Genomic DNA, 15,596 nt, shown 5'->3' with positions numbered 1-15,596 from the left:
TGGCAAATAAAAGTTGTTTGCTTACCTCCTCCAGCAAAAAGAGCAGCAATAAATGGGCAGACATCCCAGGAATATCATGCTTATCACACCAAACCCAAACATCCGGAACATCTGCGTAGGCTCTGGTGGTTTAATTATATCCTGTTACTTTTATGACTTAAGCAAGAGAAGCAAATCTGAGCTCTTTCATAAAGTCTTTATTTAAAAACTATTAGTTAATAAAGTAAAATGAGATATTCTTACATGGCAGGTAAATATCATTGGTACTCTATAAGCAGCAGGAGTTTATGAAATGTTCTAGGAACACAACTAAAGGTTCAGTTTGTGTGTTCTCTCCAATGGACATGATTTAGCAACTGAACAACAACCCCAAAGGAAGCCTTAACAAAACAATCCTGTTTCTGTTAATATACTAGATTATTACTATTCAGACTATATATGTTTCTTCCTGTGATGTAAGCATGTTTTTTCCTTGGCCATATGTTATACATTCTTGAATACTCAGGGAGTGAATCAATCTATGAATAGCTAACTTGAGAAAGGAATGGTTTCTTAAATGTTTACTTCTAAATATAAAACATTATATTAAATGAAAAATCAAAAATTTGCAGGTGATTAAGTATATTTTATTCTTATATTCATTGGGAAATGCATTCTAATATGATTGGGGGATTGTAAGTCATGGTTCAATTTTTCCCTCTACAAGAATCAAATGCTTTTTCACACATAATATAAAGACTAAATCAATGCATGAATTATAACACCATGTGACACTGTTAAAACTGTAATACTATATTCACGATAGAGTTTAGGTTTCTATCATTAATACTAGATGCTCAACAATTGAATGCAGAGAAGGCAATGGCAACCCACTCCAGTACTCTTGCCTGGAAAATCCCATGGGCGGAGGAGCCTGATAGGCTGCAGTCCATGAGGTCGCATAGAGTCGGACACGACTGAAGTGACTTAGCAACAGCAGCAGCAGCAACAATTGAATGGGGCCTATATTAACCTAAGACACTGTTCTGCATGCATCCTTTTAGTACCATTTGTTAGTGCTTAATCATATCAATCAAATATGTCCATCAAGGGACCAACTGGTAGTATGTCCCCACTATCCAAATGAAGGAGCAAAAGCAGATGGTCTGGTGCTCAAAACATTGTAAAGAAAAAAAAATCTTAAGAGAAGAATCTAATTCATAAACAAAATAACAAAGAAAGAAACTGATCAACAGACTTAACAAGAAACATTCAATTTACTGTTACATACTGAGATGCTGAAGAAAAAGATAAATGAGAAGAATTCTACTCAGGAAGAGAAGGTGGGAAGAGAAAGTAAGCTAAGGCATGCCTGACTGGTATTGTCTCCCAGGCACATGGATGGTTACATCTCGTAAAGCCTGTGATCTATGGGAGAAGATAATGACTAAAACAAACTCAAAATGCAACAGTTAGGACTTCCCTGGTGGTCCAGTGATTAAGGGGCTTCCCCATTGGATCAGCAGTAAATAATCCACCTGTAAGGCAGGAGATGCAGGAGATGCGAGTTGGATCCTGGGTAGGGAAGATCCCTGGAGGAGGAAATGGCTACCCACTCCAGTATTCTTGCTGGGAAAATCCCATGGACAGAGGATCCTGGTGGGCTACAGCCCATGGGATCACAAAAGGTCAGACACAACTGACTGAGCAACTGAGCATGCAGGCACCAGTGGTTAAGACTCCATGCTTCCAATGCAGGGCGTGTGGATTTGATCCCTGTTCAGAAACTAACATCCCACATGCCACTTGGCCGAAAAATTATAATAAATACAACAACAAAAACCCGCCATAGTCACACCTAAGGTCTAAGCAGAAACAGCTCATGAATAGAGGTCTCCAGGCCTTTCTACAGATGGTAGTATTGCTCTAGGGCTGGGAGCCTCCTTTAAGGGTTAAGCTAAGAGATCCAACAGTAAACATATGCCATTGTGACCTGTTTATTCAATTTTAAAAAACAGAAATATAATAAATGTAAAAGGATTAACTTACTGTCTCTCAGCGGGGCAAAACAGCTAACCGTAGTGGTCTTGAGTGAAGAATAACAGCATTTGTATTTCAAACATTCATCCTTGTTAAGATCTTGCCCCTGCTTGCAAGGCTTTAGCACCTGACCCTCCACTGGAACGCATGCTTTTAGAAACAAAATGCAAGAAAGAGATTTCAGCATGGTTAATACGCACTCTCCCTAAATTAAATAATTATGAAAGACAAAAACAAAGAAAAAAAAAACCAGCTTGTACATTTAAAGAAAAGATTGAATGGCATATACAAATAGTAATGAATGCTGAAAAAATAAAAGTTATCACAAAATTACTTAACATCACATTTCCAATTCTAGATGAACTCCAGAAAAATATAAATTGTTAACAGATCATTGGTAAGGTAGTTTTAAAATTACTTTAAACATAAGTTGAGCAGTAGTGATACAAATATAACACAGAACAGAAGGTGTTAAATAGCTAGAACAGGCCAAATGCCTTTAAAACTAACACCTTGTTAAAAGAATACCACAGATACCCTCTTATTCAATGTTACTAAGCTACAGAAATGTACTGAATTCATCAATGAAAATGAATGCAAGTAAAATTCACACCATTCACTGCTAGAAAATAAAGTAATATTATTGGCATCAACCTAGTTTCTGTCAACACTTAATCATATTGGCACTGCAATATGTTTTAAGATTCTTCCTTTTGGCCTTAAGTTACAACTCTAATTCTGAATAGGCAATAATTTATGGCATGAATACCAAGATTCATGCAACTACAGTAAGTTCATACATAACTGAATCTGTAAGATTCACAAGCTCAAACAGCTGATTTTTTAAAAACATCCTGCTTTATATGAGAAACCAATGACAACTAAATAGGCAGATATCAGATTTTTATTCAAAAAGAAAACCTCTACAGTATGGCTTAAGGTCAGCATAGAATCAATCTCCAATATTATCAACAACTACAGACTTAGAAAAGTAGTTAAGTGATGTTTGGGCTTCCCTGGTGTCTCAGAGGTTAAAGCATCTGCCTGCAATGCGGGAGACCTGGGTTCGATCCCTGGGTCGGAAAGTTCCCCTGGAGAAGGAAATGGCAACCCACTCCAATATTCTTGCCTGGAGAATCCCAAGGACGGAGGAGCCTGGTAGGCTACAGTTCACGGGGTCGCAAAGAGTTGGACACGACTGAGCGACTTCACTCACTAAGTGATGTTTTACAATCAGTCTAAAGCACTTCAACATCAGCAAAAAACAACATAATGGTTATATTATTACCTCCTGGTATGTTCTTATTATATTCTGCTTCTTTAAAGATTGACAATTCCTGAAGCTCAGGTAAAAATAATAACAGCTACCATTCATTAGTCATCTATTTGGGCCAAGTATCTTGCTTTACACATATTATTTCTAATCTTCACAACAAACTCTTAAAATTGGTTTTATAATCTCCAGTTTTAAAATTAAGAAATAAAAGATCAGAGGAACTTGTCCGAGGTTACAAATTTAATACATTACTGGTTGGCCTGGATACTCATTTCCCAAACATTTTACACATGTGAGAGATTAGCCTACTTTGTTGTTATACTCTAAACAGGTTGTTCTTCAATCTTGCCAGGCCCAGAGTGACTCTCCTCCCCAGGATGGACTGCATCTGGAATACCATGTGCAGTCCTGGACATCACACACTCAAGAAAGAGTGACAACTGTCAGGCTCTGGTCAGAGAGCTGATGAACTTCCTGTGTGCTGAGTTCCTTACTATTGCTGCTACTGCTAAGTCGCGTCAGTCGTGTCGTGTCCAACTCTGTGCGACTCCATAGACGGCAGCCCACCAGGCTCCCCCGTCCCTGGGATTCTCCAGGCAAGAACACTGGAGTGGGTTGCCATTTCCTTCTCCAATGTATGAAAGTGAAAAGTGAAAGAGAAGTCGCTCAGTTGTGTCTGACTCTTAGCGACCCCAGGGACTGCAGCCTACCAGGCTCCTCCGTCCATGGGATTTTCCAGGCAAGAGTACTATTGGTATTGTTCAAAGACCACTGTCCAAGAATGAAAATCATACAAGAAAAGATTTTAAATCATAGAAGAGACTGGGCTAGATCATCTGTAAGGTCCCTTTCTAATGCTGGGCTTCTGTTATTTTATATCTAAATTAGTATCTGGAGTTTATGCCAGATACTAAAATCAGCTTTCAGATTCAAATCACTAATTTTGAATAATAAAAAGGTAGAACAATTTTTATCAGCTGTAAGTATATGATTTTGTCCAAAGGGAGAAGGACTATGGGACCTCTCAAGGTTCCCTGTCTGTCTCAACATTATCATTTAAATCTGCAAGAGATGAATCTATTACTCTGCATGCATGCTAAGTTGCTTCAGTCATGTCTGACTCTTTGTGACCCCATGGACTGTAGCCTGCCAGGCTCCTCTGTCCATAGGATCCTCCAGGCAAGAATACTGGAGTGGGTTGCTATGCCTACTAAAATACTAAAAACAGTCTAACAATGAAATGACAGTCTTTTTGCTAGTGCTTATGTGGGACGGATATTCATTTTTAGTTACATAAGGGAAGAAATATATTGGCTAAAAGTATTTTATGAACTTATTGTTTTTCTTTTTTGAGAATAAGGTATGTACATTTTATAAGTATTAATATTTAATCACTGTTGAAAGATGTGAATCAACCTCTGCTGTGCTTAGTCTCTCAGTCATGTTCGACTCTTTGCGACCCCATGGACCGTATCCTGCCAGGCTCCTCTGTCCATGGATTTTTCCAGGCAAGAATACTAGAGTGGGTTGATATGCTCTCCTCCAGATCTTCCCAACCCACGTCTCCCATATTGCGGGTGGATTCTTTACTGTCTGAGCCAGCAGGGAAGCTCTGAATCAACCTAGGTAAGATATTGCTCTTAAAATGGGACAGTTTGATTTTACTGGGCAAAAACATCAATTTATAAATTGGTTTTCACTCAACTTACTGCACTAGGTTGGAGGAGTATTTCATAAATGCAGATATTTTATTTTGACTATTTTTAAAGGTGGCTTCAGTGTTTGTATAATGTACTTATTATAAGTAGCTTGGGATAGTTTATATCTGCTATCTTCTTGAGCTCTAAAGCTTGAATCATCATTTGTTGTTTATGACCAACTCCAACACTCATTAAACTATTCTCTTAGCTTCACAACAAACCATCTTATCAGACTTCTCTTTCTCCAATCAATTTAACCATAGAAGTACTTTTAAACAAATTACTTTGGTTTCTTTATTTTGCTATTCTCATTAGTAGTAGGTGTTATAATGCTTGTTTTGAACTTGAAATCTCTATAGAGAAACATGAAGAGATTTATGCAAAGTCATAGAAGAATTCAGTGGTAGAGTCTGGAATTAAACAATGGACACAATTTTGTGCTTATATTTGTATATCAGATTTTGTTAGAATAAACTCTGCATGATTTTTAATAAAAGCTTCACCTTTGTAATTCACATATGTCAATTTATTTGAACTTTCTCCTTGAAAAGGCACTACATGCTGTACAAAATGAAACGTGTTTATTTGTGGTTAATCTCAGGAGCCATCATGTGCTTGATAAACACATTATATACAGAACCACAAAAAGACAAAGATAATGTGACTTGAAACCTGAACTTTTTATCATTGCTGGGCATACACACCAAGGAAACTAGAATTGAAAGAGACACGTGTACCCCAATGTTCATTGCAGCACTGTTTATGATAGCCAGGACATGGAAGCAACCTAGATGTCCATCAGTAGATGAATGGATAAGAAAGCTGTGGTACATATACACAATGGAGTATTACTTAGCCATTAAAAAGGATACATTTATATCAGTTCTAATGAGGTGGATGAAACTGGAGCCTATTATACAGAGTGAAGTAAGCCAGAAAGAAAAACACCAATACAGTATACTAATGCATATATATGGAATTTAGAAAGATGGTAATGATAACCCTATATGTGAGACAGCAAAAGAGACACAGATGTATAGAACAGACTTTTGGATTCTGTGGAAGAGGGCGAGGATGGGATTATTTGGGAGAATGGCATTGAAACATGTATAATATCATATATGAAATGAATCACCAGTCCAGGTTCGATACATGATACTGGATGCTTGGGGCTGGTGCACTGAGACGACCCAAAGGGATGGTATGGCGAGGGAGGAGGGAGGGGGGTTCGGGATAAGGAACACATGTATACCTGTGGTAGATTCATGTTGATGTATGGCAAAACCAATACAATATTGTAAAGTAATTAACCTCCAATTAAAATAAATAAATTTATATTAAAAAAATAAAAACAGGAGGTTTGGTACTGAAAAAAAAAAAAACAGATGGGGAAACATCTGGTATATTCCATAATATTAGAGCTACAGAGAACCCTGATTAATGCCACAGAAGACACTGCTTTCACAAAACTGGGTCAGTGACTAAATTTCAAGCAATGCCATTAAGGTAAACTGAGGTTTAGAAATTTGTAAAGGAAAAGTATTATATAAAGAATAACAAGCATTTACAGAATGCCTTAAAATACCACCTCAATTTATCTTCACAATTATTTCTGATACGCATTTTCATTTTAAAGATGAAGACATTGAGGTTCAGAGGTTATTTTGCCTAAGGCAAAGGGCAGAGTCAGGATTAAAACTCGTGTATCTCACTCCAATACCAATAAACTACACTGCCTCCTAAACATTTAACTACTGTTTTCAAAACAAGGACACTGAGAGGAATAAAATAAAACAGGAACTTACTTGTTGGAAAGAAAAATCTTATCAGAGATCTCAAGGCAGAAGTTTCATTCAGAGATTGTCCATCAGCATTTTCACTGCTCCACAGAATATAGTTATTTGCAGATGCAGAATCCGTAAACCCTTAAGAAAAGTGAAATTATTAACCCGAACATAAAGTTATCACCTTCCTTGACCCTTTAAAAGAAATTACCTTTGCTTAAATTAAACATGGGAAGTCTAAGAACTAACAGACATTGTATTTAAAACTCATAGCAGCAGCAGCTGCTGCTGCTGCTGTTGCTGCTAAGTTGCTTCAGTCGTGTCCCACTCTGTGCGACCCCATAGACGGCAGCCCACCAGGCTCCCCCCATCCCTGGGATTCTCCAGGCAAGAACACTGAAGTGGGTTGCCATTTCCTTCTCCAATGCATCAAAGTGAAAAGTGAAAGTGAAGTTGCTCAGTCGTGTCTAACTCTTAGCAACCCCATGGAGTGCAGCTTACCAGGCTCCTTCGTCCATGGGATTTTCCAGGCAAGAAAACTCATAGCAGCTAGGTACAATTAATAATCAGAATACGTTTTTGCTGTGAAACTAAAAAACTCAGTATTAAGTTTAAATAAATTAATTTAAAAATACATTTTAAGATGTTTAAACTATAGGCCGGAACATGCCATTGTTGACTACAATAGTGAATTTGCCTCTGATAGTCTTGACATCATCTTGACATTGTATATTGTCACCCTGCTTATTCAACTTATATGCAGAGTACATCATGAGAAATGCTGGACTGGAAGAAACACAAGCTGGAATCAAGATTGCTGGGAGAAATATCAATAACCTCAGATTTGCAGATGATACCACCCTTATGGCAGAAAGTGAAGAGGAACTAAAAAGCCTCTGGATGAAAGTGAAAGAGGAGAGTGAAAAAGTTGGCTTAAAGCTCAACATTCAGAAAACAAAGATCATGGCATCTGGTCCCATCACTTCATGGGAAATAGATGGGGAAACAGTGGAAACAGTGTCAGACTTCATTTTTTTGGGCTCCAAAATCACTGCAGATGGTGACTGCAGCCATGAAATTAACAGATGCTTACTCCTTGGAAGAAAAGTTATGATCAACCTAGATAGCATATTCAAAAGCAGAGACATTACTTTGCCGACTAAGGTCCGTCTAGTCAAGGCTATGGTTTTTCCAGTAGTCATGTATGGATGTGAGAGCTGGACTGTGAAGAAGGCTGAGTGCTGAAGAATTGATGCCTTTGAACTGTGGTGTTGGAGAAGACTCTTGAGAATCCCTTGGACTGCAAGGAGATCTAACCAGTCCATTCTGAAGGAAATCAGCCCTGGGATTTCTTTGGAAGGAATGATACTAAAGCTGAAACTCCAGTACTTTGGCCACCTCATGTGAAGAGTTGACTCATTGGAAAAGACTCTGATGCTGGGAGGGATTGGGGGTAGGAGGAGAAGGGGACGACAGAGGATGAGATGGCTGGATGGCATCACTGACTCGATGGACGTGAATCTGAGTGAACTCTGGGAGTTGGTGATGGACAAGGCGGCCTGGCGTGCTGCGATTCATGGGGTCGCAAAGAGTCAGACACGACTGAGTGACTGAACTGAACTGAACTGAGTCTTGACATTCGGTGTGAAAGTCATTCAGTCATGTCCTACTCTTTGCGACTGCATGGACTGTAGCCTGTCAGGCTCCTCTGTCCATGGAATTCTCCAGGCCAGAATACTGGAGTGGGTAGCTGTTCCTTTCTCCAGGGGATCCTCCCAACCCAGGGATCCAACCCAGGTCTTCTGCACTGCAGGTGCATTCTTTACCATCTGAGCCAGAAGGGAAGCCCAAGAATACTGGAGTGGGTAGCCTCCACTTGCGGAGGATCTTCCAGACCCAGGAATCGAGCCGGGGTCTCCTGCATTGCAGGCGGATTCTTTACCAGTTAAGTTTCCAGAGAAGTCCTTGACACTCAGAGGCCAAATCAATTAACAACTTGGAAACAGTATGTATTCCAATTAAACCAGATGCCATCACAGAAACTCTTGGCAAATATGCTGGCTTCATTATTTACTGATTTAAAAAAAAAATCAAGGTTTTAGACATTATAAACATTATCTCCTTCCTTACCACTTCAGAACAATCTGGTTTTAGTTTTACTTGCATGATTCCCTCCTATATAAAGGGAGAGGATATCCATCCTCATTCCATAATAAGGATTTGTCCATATCATTAAGGGTTTTCCAACATTATCTTTAATAACAGCATTCCATTATACAACTCTATTATAAATGAGTTGATAATTTCTCCCATAGAAAGACATTTAAGTTTTTTACAATTTATTGATATTACAAAGAACACTGGAGAAGGGAATGGCAAACCACTTCAGTATTCTTGCCTTGAGAACCCCATGAACAGTATGAAAAGGCAAAAAGATAGGACACTGAAAGATGAACTCCCCAGGTCAGTAGATGCCCAATATGCTACAGAAGATCAGTGGAGAAATAACTCCAGAAACAACGAAGGGACGGAGCCAAAGCAAAAACAACATCCAGTTGTGGATGTGACTGGTAATGGAAGCAGGGTCCAATGCTGTAAAGAGCAATACTGCATAGGAACCTGGAATGTTAGGTACATTAATCAAGGCAAATTGGAAGTGGTCAAACAGAAGTAGGCAAGAGTGAACATCGATGTTTTAAGATTCGGCAAACTAAAATGGACTGGAATGGGTGAATTTAACTCAGGTGACCATTGTATCTACTACTGTGAGCAAGAATCCCCCAGGAGAAATGGACTAGCCATCAGTCAACAAAAGAGTACAAAATGCAGTATTTGGATGCAATCTCAAAAATGACAGAATGATCTCAGTTCGTTTTCAAGGCAAACCACTCAATATCATGGTAATCCAAGTCTATGCCCCGACCAGTAATGCTGAAGAAGCTGAAGTTGAACGGTTCTATGAAGACCTACAAGACCTTTTAAAACTAACACCCAATAAAGACATCCTTTTCATTATAGGGGACTGGAACGCAAAAGTAGAAAGCAAGTAACAGGCAAATTTGGCCTTGGAGTACAGAATGAAGCAAGGCAAAGGCTCATAGAGCTTTGCCAAGAGAATGCACTGGTCATAGCAAACACCCTCTTTCAACAACACAAGAGGAGACTCTACACATGGACATCACCAGATGGTCAACGGTGAAATCAGATTGATTATATTCTTTGCAGCCAAAGATAGAGAAGTTGTATAAAGTCTGCAAAAACAAGACCAGGAGCTGTTTGTGGCTCAGATCATGAACTGCTTATTGCCAAATTCAGACTTAAATTGAAAAAAGTCAGGAAAATCACTAGATCATTCAGCTATGACCAAGTCAATCCCTTATGATTATACAGTGGAAGTGGGAAATAATACTTAAGGGACTAGATCTGATAGACAGGATGCCTGATGAACTATGGATGGAGGTTCATGACATTGTAAAGGAGACAGTGATGAAGACTATCCACAAGAAAAAGAAATGCGAAAAAGCAAATTGGCTCTTTGAGGAGGCCTTACAAAACACTGTGAAAAGAAGAGAAGGGAAAAACAAAGGAGAATATAAAAGATATACCCATTTGAATGCAGAGTTCCAAAGAATAGCAAGGAGAGATAAGAAAGCCTTCCACAGCAATGCAATCAGTCCAAAGAAATAGAGGAAAACAATAGAATGGGAAAGACTAGAGATCCCTTCAAGAAAATTAGAGATACCAAGAGAACATTTCATGCAAAGATGGGCTCGATAAAGGACAGAAATGGTATGGACCTAACAGAAGCAGAAGATATTAAGAAGAGATGGCAAGAATACACAGAAGAACTGTATAAAAAAGATCTTCATGACCCAGATAATCACGATGGTGTGATGACTCACCTAGAGCCAGACATCCTGGAATGTGAAGTTAAGTGGGCCTTAGGAAACATCACTATGAACAAAGCTAGTGGAGGTGATGGAATTATAGTTAAGCTATTTCAAATTCTAAAAGATGATGCTGTGAAAATATTACACTCAATATGGCAGCAAATTTGGAAAACTCAGCAGTGGCCACAGGACTGGAAAAGGTCAGTTTTCATTCCCATCTCAAAGAAAGGCAATGCCAAAGAATATTCAAACTAGTGCACAAATGCACTCATCTCATACACTAGTAAAGTAATGCTCAAAATTCTCCAAGCCAGGCTTCAACAATATGTGAATCGTGAACTTCAAGATGTTCAGGCCAGTTTTAGAAAAGGCAAAGGAACCAGAGTGTAGGAGACAGGAAGAATAAAAGAAAAGCATGCCCCGGTAAGGGCCACAAAAGAAATTTATAATTATTGATAAACTGGATGCTATAAGGCATGAGACTCTTGGAACAAGTCCAGAGGGAAGAGTTCATAGTCTTGAAAACAAGATATGATCCTGGGTTCAGAAAACCGACCCCAGACTGTTTCTCAACTGGCATCTCAGACTCACATGTTTTACGTATCTGGTGGAAAATCTATAGATAAGAATATTAGTCTTAGTTACTGATTTGTTATTGACTACTGTTTCTTAGTTACTCAGTGGTTAATGATCATTTTGTTCTTTGGCCCTGAAGGCCACATGAGCTTAACTCCCCGCATATTCTTTCATTCATGGCTGAAAGTACAATAAAGCTGGCTTAGATTCAGTTTCGGCACCTTCACCTTGGAGTGGTGTTGGTCCCCTGATCCTCGCTTTTCACTGAATTCTTGTGTCTTGTTTCTCATTCTCTTGCCATATCGTGCTTTCAGAAACAGTGCTTGTCGAGGGGGTCTCGACACCAGAGATCAAGTTGCCAACATCTGCTGGATCATCAAAAAAGCCAGAGATTTCCAGAAAAACATCTATTTCTGCTTCATTGACTATGCAAAAGCCATTGACTGTGTGGATCACAATAAACTGTAGAAAATTCTGAAAGTGATGGGAATACCAGACCACCTGACCTGCCTCTTGAGAAATCTGTATGCAGGTCAGGAAGCAACAGTTAGAACTGGACATGGAACAATAGACTGCTTCTAAATGGGAAAAGGAGTATGTCAAGGCTGTATATTGTCACCCTGCTTATTTAACTTCTATGCAGAGTAAATCATGAGAAATGCTGGGCTGGAGGAAGCACGAGCTGGAATCAAGATTGCCGGGAGAAATATCAATAACCTCAGATATCAATAACCTCAGATATGCAGATAACACTACCCTTATGGCAGAAAGTGAAGAAGAACTAAAGAGCCTCTTGATGAAAGTGAAAGAGGAGAGTGAAAAAGTTGGCTTAAAGCTCAACATTCAGAAAACTAAGATCATGGCATCCTGTCCCATCACTTCATGGCAAATAGATGGGGAAACAGTGGAAATAGTGGATGACTTTATTTTGGGGGCACTCCAAAATCACTGCAGATGGTGATTGCAGCCATGAAATTAAAAGATTCCTTGGAAGGAAAGTTATGACCAACCTAGACAGCATATTAAAGAGCAGAGACATTACTTTGCCAACAAAGGTCTGTCTAGTCAAGGCTACGGTTTTTCCAGTAGTCATGTATGGATGTGAGAGTTGGACTATAAAGAAAGCTGAGCACCGAAGAATTGTTGCTTTTGAACCGTGGTGTTGGAGAAGACTTTTGAGAGTCCCTTGGACTGCAAGAAGATCCAACCAGTCCATCCTAAAGGAGATCAGTCCTGAGTGTTCATTGACTCATTTGAAAAGACCGTGATGCTGGGCAAGATTGAAGGCAGGAGGAGAAGGGGAAGACAAAGGATGAGATGGTTGGATGGCATCACCAACTCAATGGACATGAGTTTGGGTAAACTCTGGGAGTTGGTGATGGAAAGGGAGGCCTGGTGTGCTGCAGTCCATGGGGTCGCAAAGAGTCAGACTGAACTGAAAGAACACTGCCTAAAACACTCATAGATACAGTGAATAGACTGGTGGCTACAGATGTGGTGGGGTGGGAGAATTGGGTGAAGTGGGTCAAAAAGTACAAACTTCCAGTTATCAAATAATTAACTCCTGAGATAAGGTACTGCATATTTGAAAGTTGTCAAGAGAGTAAATCTTAAAAGTTCTTATCACAAGAAAAAAATTTTTTGTAACTGTGTATGGTAACAGATGTTAACTAGACTTACTGTGGTGATTTCACAATACATACAAAAATTAAATCGCTATGTTGTACACCTGAAACTAATATAATGTTAGATGTAGATTATATCTTAATAAAAAAAAATAAAGAACTCTACAATGTAACAATTATCACTGGAGCTATATATCTGCAGATATTTATAAAAAAATTCCTTAGGATAAATTCTTAAGGAATAGCTCTTGACCTTGGCCACACTACCCTCCAGTAAGGCTGCTGCAAAGTATACATCTACCAGCAGTGCAGGCAAGTGCCAACATTCTTGGACCTTCACCTTTTTGTTGTTGCTTGTCAATTTGATGGCCAAACTAATGGTATTCCTTGTTTTAATCTGCACCTTTAGTTATCAGAGAGCTGATCTCTTTCATATATTTGTTGTATAGTAGAGAATTTAACTCTTAATCTGCCACATACATTGGAAATATTCTTCAAAGCAGTCAGTTACCTTTATATTTTTTATGATGTTTTGGGAAATTGAAAAGTATAAAATGTTTTTGGACTTCCCTGGGTGGTCCAGTAGTTAAGAATCCTCTTTATGAGAGTGTTTTACCTATGTTTTCCTCTTGGAGTTTTATAGTTTCTGGTCTTACGTTTAGATCTTTAATCCACTTTGAGTTTATTTTTGTGTATGGTGTTAGAAAGTGTTCTAGTTTCATTCTTTTACAAGTGGTTGACCAGTTTTCCCAGCACCACTTGTTAAAGAGATTGTCTTCTCTCCATTGTATATTCTTGCCTCCTTTGTCGAAGATAAGGTGTCCATAGGTGCGTGGATTTATCTCTGGGCTTTCTATCTTGTTCCATTGATCTATATTTCTGTCTTTGTGCCAGTACCATACTGTCTTGATGATGGCAGCTTTGTAGTAAAGCCTGAAGTCAGGCAGATTGATTCCTCCAGTTCCATTCTTCTTTCTCAAGATTGCTTTTGCTATTCGAGGTTTTTTGTATTTCCATACAAATTGTGAAATTATTTGTTCTAGTTCTGTGAACAACACCATTGGTAGCTTGATAGGGATTGCATTGAATCTATAGATTACTTTGGGTAGTATACTCATTTTCACTATATCGATTCTTCCAATCCATGAACATGGTATATTTCTCCATCTATTAGTGTCCTCTTTGAGTTCTTTCATCAGTGTTTTATAGTTTTCTATATATAGGTCTTTTGTTTCTTTAGGTGGATATATTCCTAAGCATTTTATTCTTTTCGTTGCAATCGTGAATGGAATTGCTTACTTAATTTCTCTTTCAGTTTTCTCATTGTTAGTGTATAGTAATGCAAGGGATTTCTGTGTGTTAATTTTATATCCTTCAACTTTACTGAAATCATTGATTAGCTCTAGTAATTTTCTGGTGGAGTCTTTAGGGTTTTCTATGTAGAGGATCATGTCATCTGCAAACAGTGAGAGTTTTACTACTTCTTTTACAATCTGGATTCCTTTTATTTCTTTTTCTGCTCTGATTGCTGTGGCCAACACTTTCAAAACTATGTTGAATACTAGTGGTGAGAGTGGGCACCCTGGTCTTGTTCCTGACTTTTGGGGAGATGTTTTCAATTTTTCACCATTGAGGATAATGTTTGCTCTGGGTTTGTCATATATAGCTTTTATTCTGTTGAGTTATGTTCCTTCTATGCCTACTTTCTGGAGAGTTTTTATCATAAATGGATGTTGAATTTTGTCAAAGGCTTTCACTGCATCTATTGAGATAATCATATGGTTTTAATCTCTCAATTTGTTAATGTGGTGTATTACGTTGATTGATTTGCAGATATTGAAGAATCCTTGCATCCCTGGGATAAAGCCCACTTGGTCATGCTATATGATCTTTTTAATATGTTGTTGGATTCTGTTTGCTAGAATTTTGTTAAGGATTTTTGCATCTATATTCATCAGTGATATTGGTCTGTATTTTTGTGTGTGTGTGTGTGTGTGTGTGTGGCATCTTTGTCTGGTTTTGGTATTAGGGTGATGTTGGCCTCATAGAATGAGTTTGGAAGTTTACCTTGCTCTGCAATTTTCTGGAAGATTTTGAGTAGCATAGGTGTTAGCTCTTCTCTAAATTTTTGGTAGAACTCAGCTGTGAAGCTGTCTGGTCCTGGGGCTTTTGTTTGCTGGAAGATTTCTGATTACACTTTTAATTTTCGTGCTTGTCATGGGTCTGTTAAGATTTTCTACTTCTTCCTGGTTCAGTTTTGGAAAGTTATACTTTTTTAAGAATGTGTCCATTTCTTCCAAGTTGTCCATTTTATTGGCATATAGTTGCTGATAGTAGTCTCTTATGATCCTTTGTATTTCTCTGTTGTCTGTTGTGTTTTCTCCATTTTCATTTGTATTTTGTTGATTTGATTCTTCTCCCTTTGTTTCTTGATGAGTTTGGCTAATGATTTGTCAATTTTATTTATCTTCTCAAAGAACCAGCTTTTAGATTTCATTTTTTCTATGGTCTATTTCTTTTGCATTTATTTCTACCCTAATTTTTAAGATTTCTTTCCTTCTACTAACCTTGAGGTCATTTCTTCCTTTTCCTGTTGCTTTAGCTGTAGAGTTAGGTTATTTATTTGACTTTTTTCTTGTATCTTGAGGTATGCCTGTATTGCTATGAACCTTCCCCTTAGCACTGCTTTTACAGTGTCCCATAGGCTTTGGGTTGTTGTGTTTTCA

General features: G+C 38.4%; 1 protein-coding gene across 1 annotated transcript in view; it reads right to left on the bottom strand.

Moving 5' to 3' along the window:
- Nucleotides 1-15,596, bottom strand: part of FMR1NB (FMR1 neighbor) — a 126,595-nt gene that overhangs the window by 96,215 nt on the left and 14,784 nt on the right. The window contains exons 2-4 of the mRNA XM_052662633.1: nt 6,801-6,920; nt 2,029-2,169; nt 26-122 (exon numbers count right to left, since the gene is read on the bottom strand). Of these exons, the coding sequence (XP_052518593.1) occupies nt 26-122; nt 2,029-2,169; nt 6,801-6,920 (358 nt within the window). The remainder of the gene's footprint in view (nt 1-25; nt 123-2,028; nt 2,170-6,800; nt 6,921-15,596) is intronic.

Source organism: Budorcas taxicolor, chromosome X (genome assembly GCF_023091745.1).
Source record: "Budorcas taxicolor isolate Tak-1 chromosome X, Takin1.1, whole genome shotgun sequence".
NCBI classification, from domain to species: domain Eukaryota; kingdom Metazoa; phylum Chordata; class Mammalia; order Artiodactyla; family Bovidae; genus Budorcas; species Budorcas taxicolor.
This window is presented reverse-complemented; position numbering and strand designations above follow the sequence as displayed.